Source organism: Fistularia commersonii, chromosome 2 (genome assembly GCF_037954325.1).
Source record: "Fistularia commersonii isolate RoL2024-O1a breed Wild chromosome 2, RoL_Fcom_v1.0, whole genome shotgun sequence".
NCBI lineage: Eukaryota > Metazoa > Chordata > Actinopteri > Syngnathiformes > Fistulariidae > Fistularia > Fistularia commersonii.
Genome location: NC_141285.1, coordinates 3,304,453 through 3,322,015, shown reverse-complemented (window position 1 = coordinate 3,322,015; position 17,563 = coordinate 3,304,453). Strand labels below are relative to the sequence as shown.

Below are 17,563 nucleotides of genomic sequence, written 5' to 3'. Positions count from 1 at the left end.
GAGCAGAAATGTAAAGATACGGAAGGAATCACCATGACGAACGCCCTGGGCGTTTATGGTGCACGGCTTTGGAGACTCCAAATCAGCTGCAAGACCGAGGCGTGCGTCATTGCGCAGCGGCGCGTCCAACCCAAAAGGCGGCGTTGATGGGAATCCGCTGACGGAGCACAACCACATCGCTCTCTCTCTCTCTTTCTGTGTGTGTGTGTGAGAGAGAGAGAGAGAGAGAGAGGGTGTGTGTGTGTGTCTGCAGCCATATGTGCGCGCGGAGCAGCAGGTGCGGTCTCTCTCCAAAACCGGATGGCGGTCAAGGTTGCAGTCGCACCTAATTGAGGAAAAACAACTTCCGGGCTCCAAGATGCGCTGAGATTTTTATTATTATTATTATTTTTTTATACGATAACGGCGATTGGCGCCTCCAGGTAAAGTTAATCTTCTCAACTTTGATGCCTGAGCTTCGTTTTTTCGGTTCGTTCATGTGTTTTCCAAATGTCGATGGTTTCTGAGTTGAATCTCCTAAGACGTTTATAGTCGGACATGTATTATTTTATTCATTCAAGCGTCTTTTTTATTTATTATTCCATGTTTGATCTTGTTTTTTTTTTCATCATTATATAACCAAACCCCCAGGCAAATCATCATCATTTTCAATGTAGACTGTCGCCTACGCGTTAAAAAAAAAAAAAAAAAAAAAGTTAAATGCGCCTTTCCCGCACCATTACGCGCACTGCTCGGTGATATAACGCGTGTTTTTTTTTTTTTTTTTTTTTTTTTTTTTTTCGCGGTGTGCGTGTGAGTGTGCATGATACTGTGGGTGCATGATTATTTGTGAACCTTTCCTAATTCTACATGCATCAATTATTCCTGCCGGAGGAAGCTGCTGGTGCACCGGTGCGTAGGTGAGCGGTTAGGGGTTAACAAGTCTTTGCTTAACCATGCAAATATCGCTGATTGATTTATTTATTCTTTTTTTTTTTTTTTTTTCTCCTCAAGGCAATAATTGTTGAACAATTTTGCTCTGTTTAGAATTGAAGGAATTCAATTTGCTGTTGAGCTCATCAGGCGAGAGGTAACATTTAATTGGGCGCAAAGGGTGAATTTAAAGATTATGGTTATGAAAGCGGAATAAAGGTGAAGGTCAGGGATTGAGACCCCTAAGGGTGATGTGTATTCTGTTGTAAAGCCATGTATTTATAGGAGGTGGGTGTTACCGGGGTATATAGGTGGAAAATTTATCGAGGCTAACTGCTAGAGCCTGAGGACATTTACAAGCCTCACCCTGTGAGTTGGTTCTCATCAACGGTAGTTTATTCTCCAGTTGGTTTGTTCGAACCAAGCAGTTCAATCAGGCTGTAAATGAAAAAAAAAAAAAAAAAAGACATGTGCGATAGTGTAATTTCACGGCGATTAAAGAAGTGATTCAAAATGAAAAAAAAAATAAATAAACCAACCCGCCGCGGGGCGTTCACCCCTGGATCGGTCTTTAGTACCACAACTATATTTACTAGAGTTATAATGCTTGTAATCAGTGGAACAAAGCACAGATTGTAAGGCATACTTAATTAGCGCAGATTTTGTTCACTCATTGGGTAGAAACTGCCAGCTGCCTTTCAGATTTAGCTCTCTCAGATCAGGCCAGCCATCACAAAAAGGCACTGGAGGGGAGAGGGATGAGATTTACATAAATGGAGTTGTGTAGAGATATGGGAAGCCTCTGTTATCATCAAAACTCCAGAGCTGGGAGTGATATTTTATTTTCTCAAACACCAAACCGCAGCCTTACATTAATTGAACGCACTGGAGACAGCTTCGGCTTTTGTTTTCAGTTTTCAATCCTTTTTTTTTTTTTTTTTTTTTTTTTTTTGCACCCCTCCTCCGTTTCATCTATTTACTTGGTTATTGACTGTTTTTTTTTTTTTTTTTTTTTTTTTATAGTCACGTAAGCTAAAAACGCACCGTTGCCCTCTTGTCACCAGGAATGAGCAGTTAATGCTTCATCTCTGCCTTTTGAAGTAGATTTTCTGGAGCACATGAGTCATATCAGGTGGGGGAGATTTATGACCTCGCTCTATGCTCTTTTTTTTTTTTTTTTTTTTTTTTTTTTGCAAATTGAATTTGTTGCGCCGAACGTTTCAGACTCACCAGGTTTGTTTGCAGAGCAGGTGCATCATAGCAATGGGGGCCATTTGGCAAGTTGTGTCACTCTGATTTTTTTTTTTTTTGCCTTATGGGACTTTGCCTTGACTCAGTTGTACAGTGTCATCTGTCAGAGGTAATATAGTCTGAGGCATAAATCCTTCTGGTATTGTCCATTCCCAAGCTGTCACGGTGTCCAGATGCTTCTTTAGATCAAATGGTCCCCCTCAGGCGCTCTACGTTTCAATGATTATATGAAATAGAAGTGCGGGTATAGTCCGAGGGGGCGCATTAGCGGAGAAAAAGCATTCAAACCATCACAAGGCTGTTATATTATTTAGTTTTTTGTTGATGTTTTTCTCCATTGACATTCCCACTGATGGTTTTTGACAATTCCTTTAAATATTGTAGAAGTCATTTAACTGATAAAGTATTCTATCAATTCAACTCAGTCTCATATAAAAGGTGAACCAATATTTAACATTAATGTTGGTAACCAATGAATTACAGTAAGCAGGATTTCTCTTTGGATAAAGAAAAAAAAAAAATTTTTTTTTTGTTACGAAAAATAGTCAACATGACTTTGTGTTTGATATTCATCATATTGATTTTGTCAGAAAATGTGCCCATCTATACTGTAAATGCTGACTGTAATTGCTTTTATCTGCCCTCAATGCAAATTATCAGAGAATTTATTTTCATTTTATGGCAAAGAATCATGGAAGTGCAACGGTTAGCATCATTTTCGCAATTCAGGTTGTCTCATCATTTCCTTCCACCGTCCAACAGAATGCAGTAGCTAAAATGTCAATATTTGGAAATAAGACAATGAATGGCCGTACTTTGTCTGAGGTCAACCGAAATGGGATCCCGCCGGCCACGATCACGTGAATCCAAAAAGCGTGGGTAAAATTGAACGAACAAAAATCCTGTTTTTTTGTCGACATTGCAGAGAAATGAGGGATGGGCTATGGTTTAGAAATTATGTGTTATATCAGTTCAAAACAACGGGTTTGCCACCATACTTTTTACTCATGTATAATTGATCTAGCCTAGTTTCAAGACTATTAACCCATGCGTTTTTTTTTTGTTTTGTTTTTTTTCCCATTTCAGCTGTGCGTCATCAGAGAAAACATATAATTTCATGTTTGTTTGGGAGTTTGTGCCGGAGGTTGAAGGGAACGAAGGATGAAATGAGGTTCGGAATGAAGCGGTCGTTCCGGTGTCAAATCGACTTTTCCATTTGTTTCTTCGCATTGACTGCATTTTAAAACCTAAAAACCCAATGTTGATGCTTAATCCTCACAGCTTAACAAGACCAATCCTTGCTATATATTCAAGCTGAAGCCAGAATGTCCTCGCAAGCATGTAAATGAAAACAGTTGCGACTATTCTAGTTGTATTTACGGGAATGGATTGTTCAAATTAGTGATGAGCGCACACGTTACAAGAATTTCCTCCGGTTAGATCGAGGATGACGTTTTTTTTGCAGCTCAACGGCAGTGTTCATTTTGCAGTCGTACGTGCACGATAGCAGACCCGCGGTTTTGTGAAACTGGAACAGGCGTGTGATCAAAATGTAATCAATTACACCTGGTTTCGCCGATAAAAGCTTTTCCAATGTTTTGCCGTCGTTCACGGTCCCCTCGTTTCGGGATGAACTTGAATCAAACTCGTAGAAACCGGAACATGTTTGAAGCGAATGTTGTGCCCCAGTTGAGGACAAAAATAGAAATGGTTGAAAAACAAAATTTCATCTGCTTTTTCTACCTGTTTTACACAATCACAGTCCATTAAGCTAACGGGGAATTGGTACAAAAAACTACAATCGCAGACAATCCGGCCTTTTTTTTTCAACGCCTCCCTGTATTTTGATGTTGGGGAAGTAATCTATGACACTGACATCTGCATATGAGGTAGAATAATAAAAAAATATATATATTTTTTACCTCTGCCAAGAAGGAAATATGCAGAATTGATCCTAGATGAATGATGAAGCTCACATTTTAACCTTCTAAGTAGATCGACACAATTCCCCGCTGCCGCACACAGTCCAAGAAAGAGCGGGATTTTATGCAGTGAAACTTTTTTGTGACTCACTGTATTTATGTCAAACCACAAATGATTTATATTGCCGGATTCATCTCAGCCTTCTGCTTCCCACAGTATAAAAAAGTGAGATGATAATAAGCCAGGATTGGAGTAGCAGCTCGGTTTACTTCTGGATCAGACCCCGTTTCTGACATGACAATAAACATTTCACCCATATTCATGGTAATTACCAGGCTCTAATAACAATAACAATAACAATAACAATAACAATAACAATAACAATAACAATTACAATAACAATAGTAATAATAAAACTATTCTATTCATCATAATATCACATTATATTAAGATAAGATATTCTTTATTAATCCCCATAAGGGAAATTCTTTTGTCACAACAGTGCAATAATGACGGTATTGATAAATATGGGTATAAATATAAATAAAGTGATGATTACAATAGCAAAAGACGTCCTCAAATGAAGAGACAGCAGAGTAAACAAAAATAGGGATAAGAATAGTAAACAGAATAGTAAAAAAAAAAAAAAAAATACAGCAAGGGTGTGAATAGACAACGAAAACAATAACAAGGATGAGAATAGACACCAGTATAATAAAATATATATATATTAAAAAAAAAATAGCAAGGGTCACAAGGGTGAGAATAGACAATCAAAACAACAAGGATAAGAATAGACACCAGAATAATAATAAAAAAAGAAAAAAAAAAAAAACAGCAAGGGTGTGAATAGACAATCAAAACAATAACAAGGATAAGAATAGACACCAGAATAAAAAAAAAAAAAAAGATTAAAAAAAAAAAACAGCAAGGGTGACATAGGTGAGAATAGACAACCAAAACAACAAGGATAAGAATAGACAACAGAATAAAAAAAACAAACAAAAAAAAAAAAAAAAACAGCAAGGGTGAGAATAGACAACCAAAACAATAACAACAATGATAAGAATAGACAACAGAATAATAATAAAAAAAAAAAAAAACAACAACAGCACGGGTGAGAATAGATAACCAAAATGACAACAAGTATAAGAATAGAAATAGATTAATATTAAAAAAAAAACAGCAAGGGTGACAAGGGTGAGAATAGACAACCAAAACAACACGGATAAGAATAGACAACAGAATAATAATAAAAAGAAAAACAACAAAAAAACAGCAAGGGCAAGAGAATAGACAACCCAAACAACAGCAATGATAAGAATAGACAACAGAAAAATAAAAAATATTAAAAAAACAGCAAGGGTGAGAATAGACAACCAAAAAAATGATTATACTCAAACAGACAGAGATGAACCATAAACCCATTAAATGGCTTCAGAAACCAGGCTGATTGATAATTCTTATTCCGGCACCTCAGTAAAGAAACTCCACAGGGTTTAATAGACGGAAACATGGCGCTGGAAAGCTATCCCATTACCATGGGATGTACGAGGCCCCGAGCGGTATCTTTTAATCACGGCTCGACTCGGCAACGCTTTCTAATCAATGATCAGTGAGGTGATGATCTTGGATGGTGAACATTTCCCTGTTGCGTCCTTATGGTTCCTCAAGGATACTGCATTCAGTGAGTGGACATGTGACATGTAGGACATTGTCTCATTTTTTAAATGAGAACATTGATAATGTTGACTTCAAGCTGTACTCAAGCATTGCAGGCTTTTAAACCAGTGTACTACAACCTGCTGATGGTATCGCTGTATTATATTATCTTTTTTTTTTTTTTTTCCTAAGTAGTAGTTTTAGTGATGTTTCAGTTGTTCCTGGGGCAAAAGTGTCTGTGACTTACTTGGTTTAGCTTTAAGTTAGAAAATGTCAGTGTTACAATAACGACACATAGTCTTCAGATACTGCTTCAATTAGACGCTCAACGAATTGACCTTATAATTCCATCACGTTAGGTCTATATTTGATGCAAACTGACAGAAATGTGCCAATGATTAGATTGATGTTATTAAATGTGACGGGTTGATGTGTAAACATGTGTTATTTATTTAGTATTTATTTCATTTCGAGCACAGCGTTGAATATATTTGTACTTTATTGTAAGTTTATTTTAATGGGCTGCAGGGAGACACTGACAGTCATTATTTTAGTTTTATGACCACATGATCTAACTGTCAAGGGGCAATATTTCTGATTGCATTTTTAAATTAGTGAGGTTATTTACAATCTGATTTTTGGCTCTTCTTAAAAAAAAAAACAACAACGCCCATCTTTTAGTCAAAAAAAAAAAAAAAAAAAGAAAAAAGAGAAAGTCAGCTGTTGTAATTCTTGGCTCTTTTTATTTTAGTTTTATGAACACATGATCTAACTGTCATAGTGCAATATTTCTGATTGCATTTTTAAAAATAGTGAGGCAATTTACGATCTGATTTTTGGCTCTTCTTAAAAAAAAAGCAACATCCATCTTTTAGTCAAAAAAAAAAAAAAAGAAAAAGAAAAAAGAGAAAATCAGCTGTTTATAATTCTTGGCTCTTCTAAAAAAATCTGAAAAAAGAAAAGAAAAAATAAGCTGTTATAATCTGTTTAAAAATGTTCACATGGCAAATTTGATTTTGCTTGGACCGCCGATATTATCATTATTAGTTTTTTTTTGTAACCCCTTTAGCCTTTAGATAACAATATTTGAAATAGTGGAAAGTATATAAGTCTCAGTTACAAATGTTTCCACCCGGCGTAAAACCTCAGCGTAAACCTCCCTCGCCAGGGTAGAAAAAATTACGGCTTCCGACAGAGAAATCGTCCAGCGACTGCAGATCTCCTCTCCATACGGGGTGAGCAGGGCTGCTAAATCATCCCCGTAATAAAGCTTTGAGACGCAGGAGAATCGGGCCGGGATGATGAGGAATGGAAGTCTCTCAAGAGCCTGAATTTACATTTCTAAACCAGGCAAAGAAATGGGAGATCTACACCTAAGTGAAGTCCACTGAGTCTTTGCCTTCGTTGCCGTGAGACTCCGTTTCATCACCGGAGAAAACGACGGAGATAAACTTAGTGCATCGGTCGAAGCTGCTTTGAGGCGATGAATGATTTTGTTTTTGTTTTGTTGTTTTTTTTTTTTTTCGCAAGAGCTATTTTGTCTTCTGGCACCGACAATCTCTATTACTTCATTTCGCTCAGTCAATTTCACATTAGCAATTCTTTGGAGAAAAACAAAAAAAAAACAAAACAAACACAATTGATGTGTTTCCCGTGTTGTCCCGGGTTTTAGTGTTGCTTTTGGACTTAAAGTGTTGAGCACTGATTTATTTGAATGGGTTAATTTAAGAAAAATTAACAATTGACGGTAAATTAATTATGAGCAATTTCAATTTTATTTCAATTTTTATATAGTAGTTCTTCTACCCTACCTGACAAAAATGTGAGTTTTACGAATTTCTCTCTCTTCCCGATTTTAGTTGTTTCCAAGATGTAATGCTGTTCATTCTGAGTAAAATCTAAGTGGATGTGTTTGAATTTTGAAATGCTGCGCAGTAAATTCCTTCTCATCTCAGCAAAAAAAAAAAAAAAAATAGAGAAATGAAAAAAAAAAAAAAATAATCTCAATTTATCGCAGAGTGTGAAAACAGTTAAGCGGGGTCAAATATCTAAAACAGAAAAATGAAATATGATACTCAATAATCACGGCTTGCTTTTAGCCTCTGTATCCAGATGAGATGTTAGCGCATCAAATGCACGGTAGTTGGGAGTTACGGAACGGAAACAAGTAGTGATAATATATATAAATACGTTGAAAAAGGTGCAGAAGTTAGCATGCAAATCTTTTTTTTCGACATAATATGCCCAAAGAGTACGCCCAGTAAACGGCAGCTAAAGGTTGTGTACAAAATAACCGAGTCATTCATATCATATCAACAAATACCACCTACATTGAAAGCAGCAGAGTGGAAAACACTAGAATAAATGTCCTGTCTGCACAGAAACGTCACCTCGAAGCTGATTTAATTAAAAAAAGGACACAACAAAAGCCAGAATTAAAGATGTGAGCAATGCGGTGAGTCAGCGTGACCACGTGGCTGTCTTAGAAATAGAGCCTGGCTTTGTAATATCTTACTATTTTAAAGCTCAGAAACACTTAGAAATATTCTTAGAAGCATCTGAATGGCTTCTAACAAAAATTAAACTAATCAGTGTTGATACATCAAGTAAAATCCAACTTTTTTTCATGTTCCTGAGATATCGCTTCCAATTATACTTGCTAGAAGTATTCCACTTTGTACATTCTTCTAACATACTACATGCTAATATACTGCTTTTTCCTGCTTTCTCCGATGCACTGCATTTTAATATGCAACCTATAAACGTGCTGCATGCGATACAACTAATTAAGCCACTTATTCTGAACTACCTTTGAATATATTTTCACCGAAACAAGTGAAAAAAAGCACTATCAGCAACACCAGTCAACATTCTAATAAAACACTCAACAAAAATAGCTCAAATAAACTTCTGGGCTATTACATTTGCCAAATATTTATATACAGGATTGTCTCAGAAAATTAGAATATTGTGATAAAGTTCTTTATCTTCTGTAATGCAATTACAAAAACAAAAATGTCATACATTCTGGATTCATTACAAATCAACTGAAATATTGCAAGCCTTTTATTATTTTAATATTGCTGATTATGGTTTACCTCTTAAGAAACTCAAAAATGGTATCTCAAAATATTAGGATATCATGAAAAAGTAATTTTTGTTTTTTTAATTGCATTACAGAAGATAAAGAAATTTATCACAATATTCTAATTTTCTGAGACAGTCCTGTAATTATCCACAATACTTGCATGAGCTGTAAAAAAAAAACAACATTTATGCCATTTTCATTCTTTAATACTGCATTTATTTTGTAAATACTGCACATTCTGTGCATATGCACTTCTGCTTTTTGCACTTCTGATTGGATGTGATTTCATTACTCTGTATCCTTACATGTGTAAGTTGAAACTAATCTCAAATCTTAATTTAAAAAAAATTAAGGGATGCAACACCTTTGAGGCATAATCATGTGTGTTTGTAGCCAGATTTAATTTATTTACTCACAACCAAGTTGTCTGCACTGTCCATGTAGTGCAGACATGAAACACGCTCCTTAAATTGAGTTAAAAGGCCCCAAATTCCCCCATGAGCAAGGATTTGCCCCCCAAACTATAGTATATATATATATATATATATATATATGTATATATAAATATATATACTGCTCAAAAAAATAAAGGGAACACTTAAACAGCAGCATGTAACTCCAAGTCAATTACACTTGTGTGAAATTAAAGTGTCCACTGATTCATTTTGACTTGTTTTAAGGACATTAAATCAAAGTTGGAGTGTATTTTTCCACTTTCAATCAATTTTCCAATCAATTTGGTATCCATTGATTATTTTTATAAAGAGTAGTACAAAGTATTTAAAAAGAATATTTCATTCATTTAAATCTAGGATGTGTTATTTTAGTGTTCCCTTTTTTACATGTTTTTTTCTTTTTTTTTGTCATTACATTTGTCGGCCATTAGTATCTTAGCATCATTTCAACATCATCCCTGCAGGGAAAAAAAAAAAAAAAATTGTCTTGCGGTGTGACGTACTGTAGGTTGGCGAAATATGAGCAAACGCTGGCGTCATTCAGTCAGAAGGATAGCAAGAAGAATAAATCTTGGGTATGAGGGGTCGAGAACGGACCAACAACAATGAGGCCATAAAGGTCGAGATGCTATATTGATGTGACTCATCCAAGCTTGGAAATTGGAGAAAAGAGCAGAAAAGCCAGGGACTTAAATGAAGTGACTCAGTTGTGGCTGACATATCTTTTTATATTTGTTGTTGCCCTTTTCAAGTCGGCTTTAAATCAAAACGCCCGCTATTGAAGTCACAGCAGAAAGACAGGCATCACTTATGTAGAAGGTTAAGTCTTAAATATAGTGGTGACACTGCATCGAATTATCCAATTATTCGCTTGTACCTTCCCCAAACGCATCTCCTCCAATTTCCAGCTTTGCTGCTACTGATTTTTTTTTTTTTTTTTTTTCTTATTTCTTTTCCCCTTTCTCAGAGAAAGACCTCCTTTTCCCTGCTCCTCTGGAGCAGAAAAAAAGTTTCAAGTCAGTCTTCTGTGACTTGGAGGTCAGTAAGACTGGGAATAAAGTACTAAAAAAAAAAAAAAAAAATTAATGACTTTCCATATTATTTTTCCAAACCCATTGTAGGATATATTGCCCTCAAAACAGCTGTTAATATCACAAATTTACATTTCAAGTGTGTTTATCCCTGTCTGCTTGTGTACGGCTGTAAACAAATGGCAGCAATCTTTTATGTGTTGGAAAAGCAGGGAGCCTTTAGTAATGTGGATATAAGGTGGTTTTATTATAGCTTAATTGTGTTTTGTGTTTTGTATGTCTGCCCAGGGGCTGCAGATGGAAACTAGCTTGTGGCTAAATTCCTGCATGATGCATCTCCCCCGATTAATGGGGATTAATATCTGTCTCTCATTGTCCCTGATAAAATAAACAGTAGAAAACTCAAAACATACTCTTTGCAGTTATAAAGCTTCCTCCTATAACACAGCAGGGAATTTCTTCCCTTTTTTTCTTTCTATACGTCAGCAAGTACTTTATTTCGCCTCTCACACACTGCTGGTAAAAATCAATTTTTATCTTGTTAAATATGGTATTTATTATCTCATTATATCTCCACCGTACACTGTATTCATATGAATTAATGAATTGGCAGATGACGTAAAATACCGATACCGATAAATAGAAATTTGATAGAAGTTGAGACGTGAACGAAAGTAATTTCAAGTCAAGGTGAAGATTTTTATCGATAGAAAAGACGAAAAGTACAAGAAAGTCTGCATCCGAGCGAAAGGTTGAGGCGCCAGAACTTGCAGAGGGAGACGGGGGTTCAAGTCCGTGTAGATTTTGTACATAACACATGGTTTTCATAGTTTTGTAGGAGTTTTTCTTTCTCTAACCATCACATTGCAGTGAGAGATGGGTGTTTGAATTTGTTTGAGTTGTGATGATTTCACTGGTGTTTCACAGCTTTAATTTAAACCTTTGGGTTTTCAAAACCTCAGCCTGGGTGCAGTATTTTGCCGAGACCAAATCCAATCTTGCATGTGTTACATGCATCAAAAAAAAAAAAAAAAAAAAAAAATATATATATATATATATATATATAAGCAGGTTTGTCAGTTGAAGAAATTCTTTGTAATGATATGGTAATTTTTCTTTTCTAAACTTAAAATCAACATTGGCTGCCTCCTGTTGCATCATGCCAAACCAGTGATTTCATTTGCCCACCATGATGAAAGAAAACCCCAAAGAGAAAAGCAAAGAAAAGAAAAAGCTTAAAACTGTCCGTCATTGACTTGAGTAAAGTAGTAATCCAGAAATAATGACAAACAAGTCGGTATTAAAAGCCCTAAATGACTAATTCCATTACATTACTTGTGCAATCTCGCTACCTTACCCTATTCACAATTTTTGTTTATTCATCTTATTCTTGTCATCGCTATTGTCACTCTATTTACATTTTCATTTTGTTCCGCTTGAGTATTTTTCACCTTTACTGTTCCTTAATGTTGTCCATTATTATCCCCGATATTGTTGCCGTTGTTGTTGTCGCTATCTTCTGTGTCTCTATTTATATTTACTTTTATATTCATATTTATTTAACATTTTTTATTTTTTGACATTATAACTGATTTTATCTTACCAAAGATACCATAATTTGAAAGTGAAAAAATGCACAAAAGACAAGGATTTAATTTTTTAAATTAAATGCAATTCAAGAATCTTCCGCTAGGGGGCGCACTATTTTGGTCAGAATAGACGACAATCCGCGTCACTGAGACGGACCAATCAGCAGACGTTATCAATGCACCACCTGCTGCTTGTGCAATTTAACGTTAGTCACCAGCTTCACTACAAACGAGTATGTTGGAATTCTACTGTTCATGCAACTCCATGCGTTTTCAGTTTGTATTGTATGTGTTTGCATGTTTCATGGATGAAGTTTACACATTTCCAGGACAGGTAAATACTGTCTTCCTTACTCATTTAATAGCACTCATTTTAGTTTGGAGGGTGTAGGCAGGGATTCAATTTAGATTTTATATGCACATGTGTAAATAGTTTAAAAATCCCTTTCTTTATATGTCTCATTTAATCTTAAAGTGCATTACTATATTTTTCAATACCATTTACTTGTTAAAGTTTTGTGCCTTTGTAAGATCAGTGGGACCGCATGATCACATGATTGCAATGCATACATGTGAATGATAAAAGTAAATTGCACTTTTGTCTAAGGAAATATGAGGTGTTTCATAAATGTTTTGTAAATTCCAACATTTTCCTTATGTCCTTGTACTTCTTTACACCAAAACAGAGGAAAGACTTGATATTTTGGTTATTTATTGCTGAGTATGCTATTATTTTAATGGTCCGGCCCACTTGACATCTGCCTAGGCCGCATGTGGCCCACCATGAGAAATGAGTTTGACACCCCTGTCTGACCTTATCTTACCTCATCATATCTTATCTTATATTATCTTATTTTATCTTACCTTATCTTGCTTTATCTTACCTTATCTTATCTTATTTTATTTTACCTTATCTTGCTTTATCTTACCTCATCTTATCTTATCTCATCTTACTCTATCTTATCTTATCTCATTTTATCACACCTTATCTTGCTTTATCTTATCTTATGATTTTAATGATTCGGTAATGTTTCCAAATAACATTGCAACATCCTAAGATATCCATTTAAGAGTGATTAGGGGGGTAAAACATTCGTAAACAATTTTCTACCGCATTCAGATGCTGACTTACCGATGCGATATTCACTCCACGTCCGCATGGGTTTTTTGTTTTTTTTCACAGTTTCTTCCCACAGACCCTGAACCAAGAAGCGAGTGGTTGTATTTGTCTTTTTATCTGCTTCTGTGATCGGCTGCGGACCCGTCCGGTGTTAATCGGCGCTGACTTCCTCGCAACCCCCGGCGCATTGTAAAGCGTATAGAACGACTGAATGAACGGCTTATATTCTCGGCGTTAAATCGTATAGCAGGTGAGGGTATCAATCTCAGAACTGAAAAATTCTTAACCGAAAAAGAAAGCCCCATTGTGCGTTATCTAAGACGATGTGACGTAACGTCAACGCACCCTACCGTATTTCAAACTCAGACCCCACGTTTGCTTTCAACTTCACTTTAAATATTTCCTTAGCCCCGCTCGCTGTCCGCAGTAGTTGGTCTCATTGGTGATTCTGGTCTCTGAAGGTTTTCTGTCAGCTTTCATCTTCAGAGTGGCAGAGAGTGCGGGGAGATCCGGGCAACACCGCAATATCTTTTATTTCTCTTTCAAACAACTCAGGAGCTCTGTGGCGGACCCGGACTCGGAGGGAAGTCATTAAAAAAGATGTCATTATACCATTTAGAGGCCGTCCCCGAGGCATTTCGGCAATGCGTCACGCAACCGTGCGATTTAGAAATGCGTCCGGTATCGTTTCCGATGAGATGGTCTATGAAAGTACTGTACATCAGGAAAAAAAAAAAAAAAAAACTGTAGTTACCGCTCCAATAGCTACGGTCTTTGCTTCGGTATATTTAAAACAACAGACTGTAAAGATTAAAAATAAGAAGGAGGGCAAGGACCATCTGTGATGCTCACCATCTGATGGATTTTCAGGCAAGGAACAGGAATATGACTTTTGAAGAAACTACTGAGACGGAATGTTTTGCAAAGATGCATCGAACAATGATGAATATTGCAGCCAAATTGAATATATTCTTAATTTTCTCATTTTTTCTCTCTTAATTTTCTTAATCTTCTAATTTTTGAACTTTCTCTCTTTAATTTTTTCAAACTACTGAGATTAAATGTTTTGCAAAGATGCATCAAACAATGACGACTATTTCTGCCTATTTGAATATATTCTTAATTTTCTCATTTTTTCTCTTAATTTTCTTAATCTCCTAATTTTTGAACTTTCTCTCTTTAATTTTTTCAAACTACTAAGATTAAATGTTTTGCAAAGATGCATCAAACAATGACGACTATTTCTGCCTATTTGAATATATTCTTAATTTTCTCATTTTTTCTCTCTTAATTTTCTTAATTTGTTTGATATTTCTTAATCCCTTAATTTTAAATTTTCTCTCTGAATTTTCTCAAACTGCTGAGACAAAATGTTTTGCAAAGATGCATTGAACAATTAAGAATATCGATACCCCATGGAATATATTTGTCATTTTGTCATATTTTGTCTCTTAATTTTCTTAATATGTCTTAATCTCCTAATTTTTAAATTTCTCTCTTAATTTTTTTTCAAACTACTGAGACAGAATAGTTTGCAAAGATGCATCGAACAATGAAGACTATTTCTGCCAAATTGAATATATTCAAATTTTTCTTATATTTTCTCTTAATTTTCTTAATCTTTCTTAATATCCTAATTTTTAATTTTCCCTCTTAATTTTCTCAAACTACTAAGACAAAATGTTTTGCAATGATGCATCGAACAATTAAGAAAAGTGCTGCCAAATTGAATATATTCTTATTTTTCTCATATTTTCTCTCTTAATTTTCTTAATTTTTCCTAATCTCCTAATTTTTAATTTTCTCTCTTAATTTTCTCAAATTACTGAGACAAAATGTTTTGCAAAGATGCATCGAACAATAAAGAATATTGCTGCCCAATTGGATAAATTCTTAATTTTCTCATATTTTCTCTCTTAATTTTCTGAATTATTCCTAATCTCCTAAATTTGATTTTTTCTCTTAATTTTCTCAAACTACTCAGAGAAAATGCTATGCAAAAATGCATCAACAATGAAGAACATTGCTGCCCAATCCAATATATTCTTAATTTTCTCATATAATCTCATCGCCCGTCTTTATCGATTAATTCATCGTATTTTTTCCTGAATTTTCTCCGTGTTCTTTCGCCGCAGATAAACTTCATCCCACCTTTTCCGCCCCCGTTGGCAGCCATGGGTCCTTTTGCTTCTGGAGGGACCCTATTCACCATCCTCCTCATTAGCAGGTAAGAATGTTTATGGCAGAAGAAATACAACCACAGGGCCGCGGAGCCGCAAAGCTATCTGGAAAGGCGGGGAACATAATCAATTCATGTCAGATTCTAATTTGCCAGCTACGAAAGGAGATTCGGGAGAAACTCGGTTGTGTAATTTTCGTGCGAAACCGTCGGCGCTCGAGGAAGAGCGACACGCACGGAAAATCCTCTGACGCATTCGTGAAGCCACAGAGCAAACGCCATGTGCCGGGATCCGGCGCCACATGTATCTGTCGTCGGTGTGGTGATTCCTGCAGAGGTCACACAGAGAGACTGATGGGATGTTTTGGTCCACGTTTGTCTGTTACCATGAAGAAGAGCCCTTTCTCTTTTTAGTTTATTTTCAAAGCTAAGAAAGCAATACATTTTAGATATGCCATATCCCTTTGGGTTTTGCTGAATTTCTGCTCTAGGATATTCTCTGTGTGGTGCTGCATTTCTTGGTACAATCACTTCTGGAATTAATGTGCTGTAGCAGGTTGTCTGCTACACTAGTATGTTGCCAAATGCATCTGCTATGAGTATAAACGCCATATGCCAGACTTGGATCGCTCAAGCATAAATTAATTTCATGAATCTGTGGGTTTTTGAAGATCACATGCTGATTCGTTTTACATCGATCATGTTTTTTTTTTTTTTGACTGAGATTTTTTTTTTTTTTTTCATATTTATTCACAGAAGATACACAGCTGATCATGCAATTTTTAGTAAAATAATTTTGTATATCCATCAGCTCATTATAATAGTTCCATTAATATTTCTCCAACCTTAACATTCTCCACCCTGGTACCAATGCATTATTGTCCTAGCATTCTGTGACTAAGAGTTTTTGGTTGTGGTGTGAATTTTTTTTTTTGTCCATGCCGCGGACTAAGATTTTTTTTTTGTTCGTATTCATTCACAGAAGAAAAGATACACAACTGATTATGCAATTTTTTTTGTAAAATAATTCCTTATATCCATCAGCTCATTATGATAGTGCCATTGATTAATATTTCTCTAGCTTTCGCATTCTCCACCCAGGTACCTATGCATTATTTTCCAAGTGTTCTGTAAGTAGGAGTTTTTTTTGTTGTGGTGAGAATTATTATTTTTTTGTCCATGTCCATGACTTGAAATTTTTTTTTGTTCATATTTATTCACAAAAGAAAAGATACACAACTGACCATGCAATTTTTTGTAAAATTATTTCCATGTATTCATCAGCTCATTATAATAGTGCCATTAATATTACTCCATCCTTCGCATTCTCAAACCTGATACCTATGCATTATTATCCAAGTGTTCTGTAACTAAAGGTTTTTTTTTGTTGTGGTGAGAATTATTGTTTCTTGTCCATGTTCATGATTTGTTTTTTTTTTTTTTTTTTTTTTTGCATATTTATTCACAGAAGAAAAGATACACAACTGATCATGCAATTTTTAGTAAAATAATTCTGTGCATTATAATAGTGTCATCAATATTTCTCCCGATACCTATGCATTACTGTCCTAGCGTTCTGTAACTAAGAGTTTGTTTTTTTTTTTGTCGTGACATGTTACATCTTTGTTTGTTTTTTGAAAAACCTAAATGAATCCATTTTTAGGAATTATGTTATTTAGAAGCGACACAACAATAGCCAAGTCATGCGAGGATAGGAAGCGGGAAAGATAATACCTTAGTGTGTGTGCTAACAGTAAATCACTGCTCCTGAAAGAGCATAATGCTGCCGCTCGATTGATGTTTTCTTCATATTTATGTCTGTCTCGCTTTGACTTTGCTTTTGATGTGTACCCGACGGCTCTTTTCTCCGTGAGAGTCCGTATCATTTTTTTTTTTTTAAGTTTGCGATCAGGAGGGATTTCAGGTTGTTGAACTGTACATCGTGTGAACACGCCGTGCGCGATGAGGGTCATTTAATTAATGTTTTCATCTGGTATTAAAGGCTCACGGGAACATGCATGACTTGTGGAAGGGCTGACGTTTTGCCTCATGTTGAGAAAAGCACCAACAATGGGTATAAATTCATGAGAGACACATTGGCGAGTGCTTAAGTGTTAATCCAGTATTACATAACCTCCTCCTCTTATGTTCCCATGATTTCGAATACCCGGTTAGCATTGAAGCATTGTCAAAAGACCAAAAGCCAGATATTAAATAGGAGAGGCTGAGCATCTCAGCTGAGCCGTCGTTTTTTTATTTTTTTTATTTTAATGGCTGTCTCTAACCTCTTTAACTGAGTAATGTTGCACAATAAGGCTGCAGAAATGCATTTACCAACAGCTGCAACATCACC

The 17,563-nt window shown here is 35.6% G+C and overlaps 1 protein-coding gene across 3 annotated transcripts in view; it reads left to right on the top strand.

Annotated features, from left to right (window-relative positions):
- The first annotated feature begins 223 nt into the window (after nt 1-223).
- LOC147236161 (gamma-aminobutyric acid receptor subunit pi) overlaps nt 224-17,563 on the top strand; it is a 59,102-nt gene continuing 41,762 nt past the window's right edge. Inside the window, exons 1-2 of one of the 3 annotated variants that reach the window (XM_086164582.1) lie at nt 224-422; nt 15,167-15,258. In XM_086164582.1, the coding sequence (XP_086020708.1) occupies nt 15,206-15,258 (53 nt within the window). In that variant the 5' untranslated portion in view covers nt 224-422; nt 15,167-15,205. Of the gene's footprint in view, nt 423-734; nt 900-15,166; nt 15,259-17,563 lie in introns of those variants that run through there. The other 2 variants (XM_086164598.1, XM_086164591.1) reach the window with 2 other exon arrangements.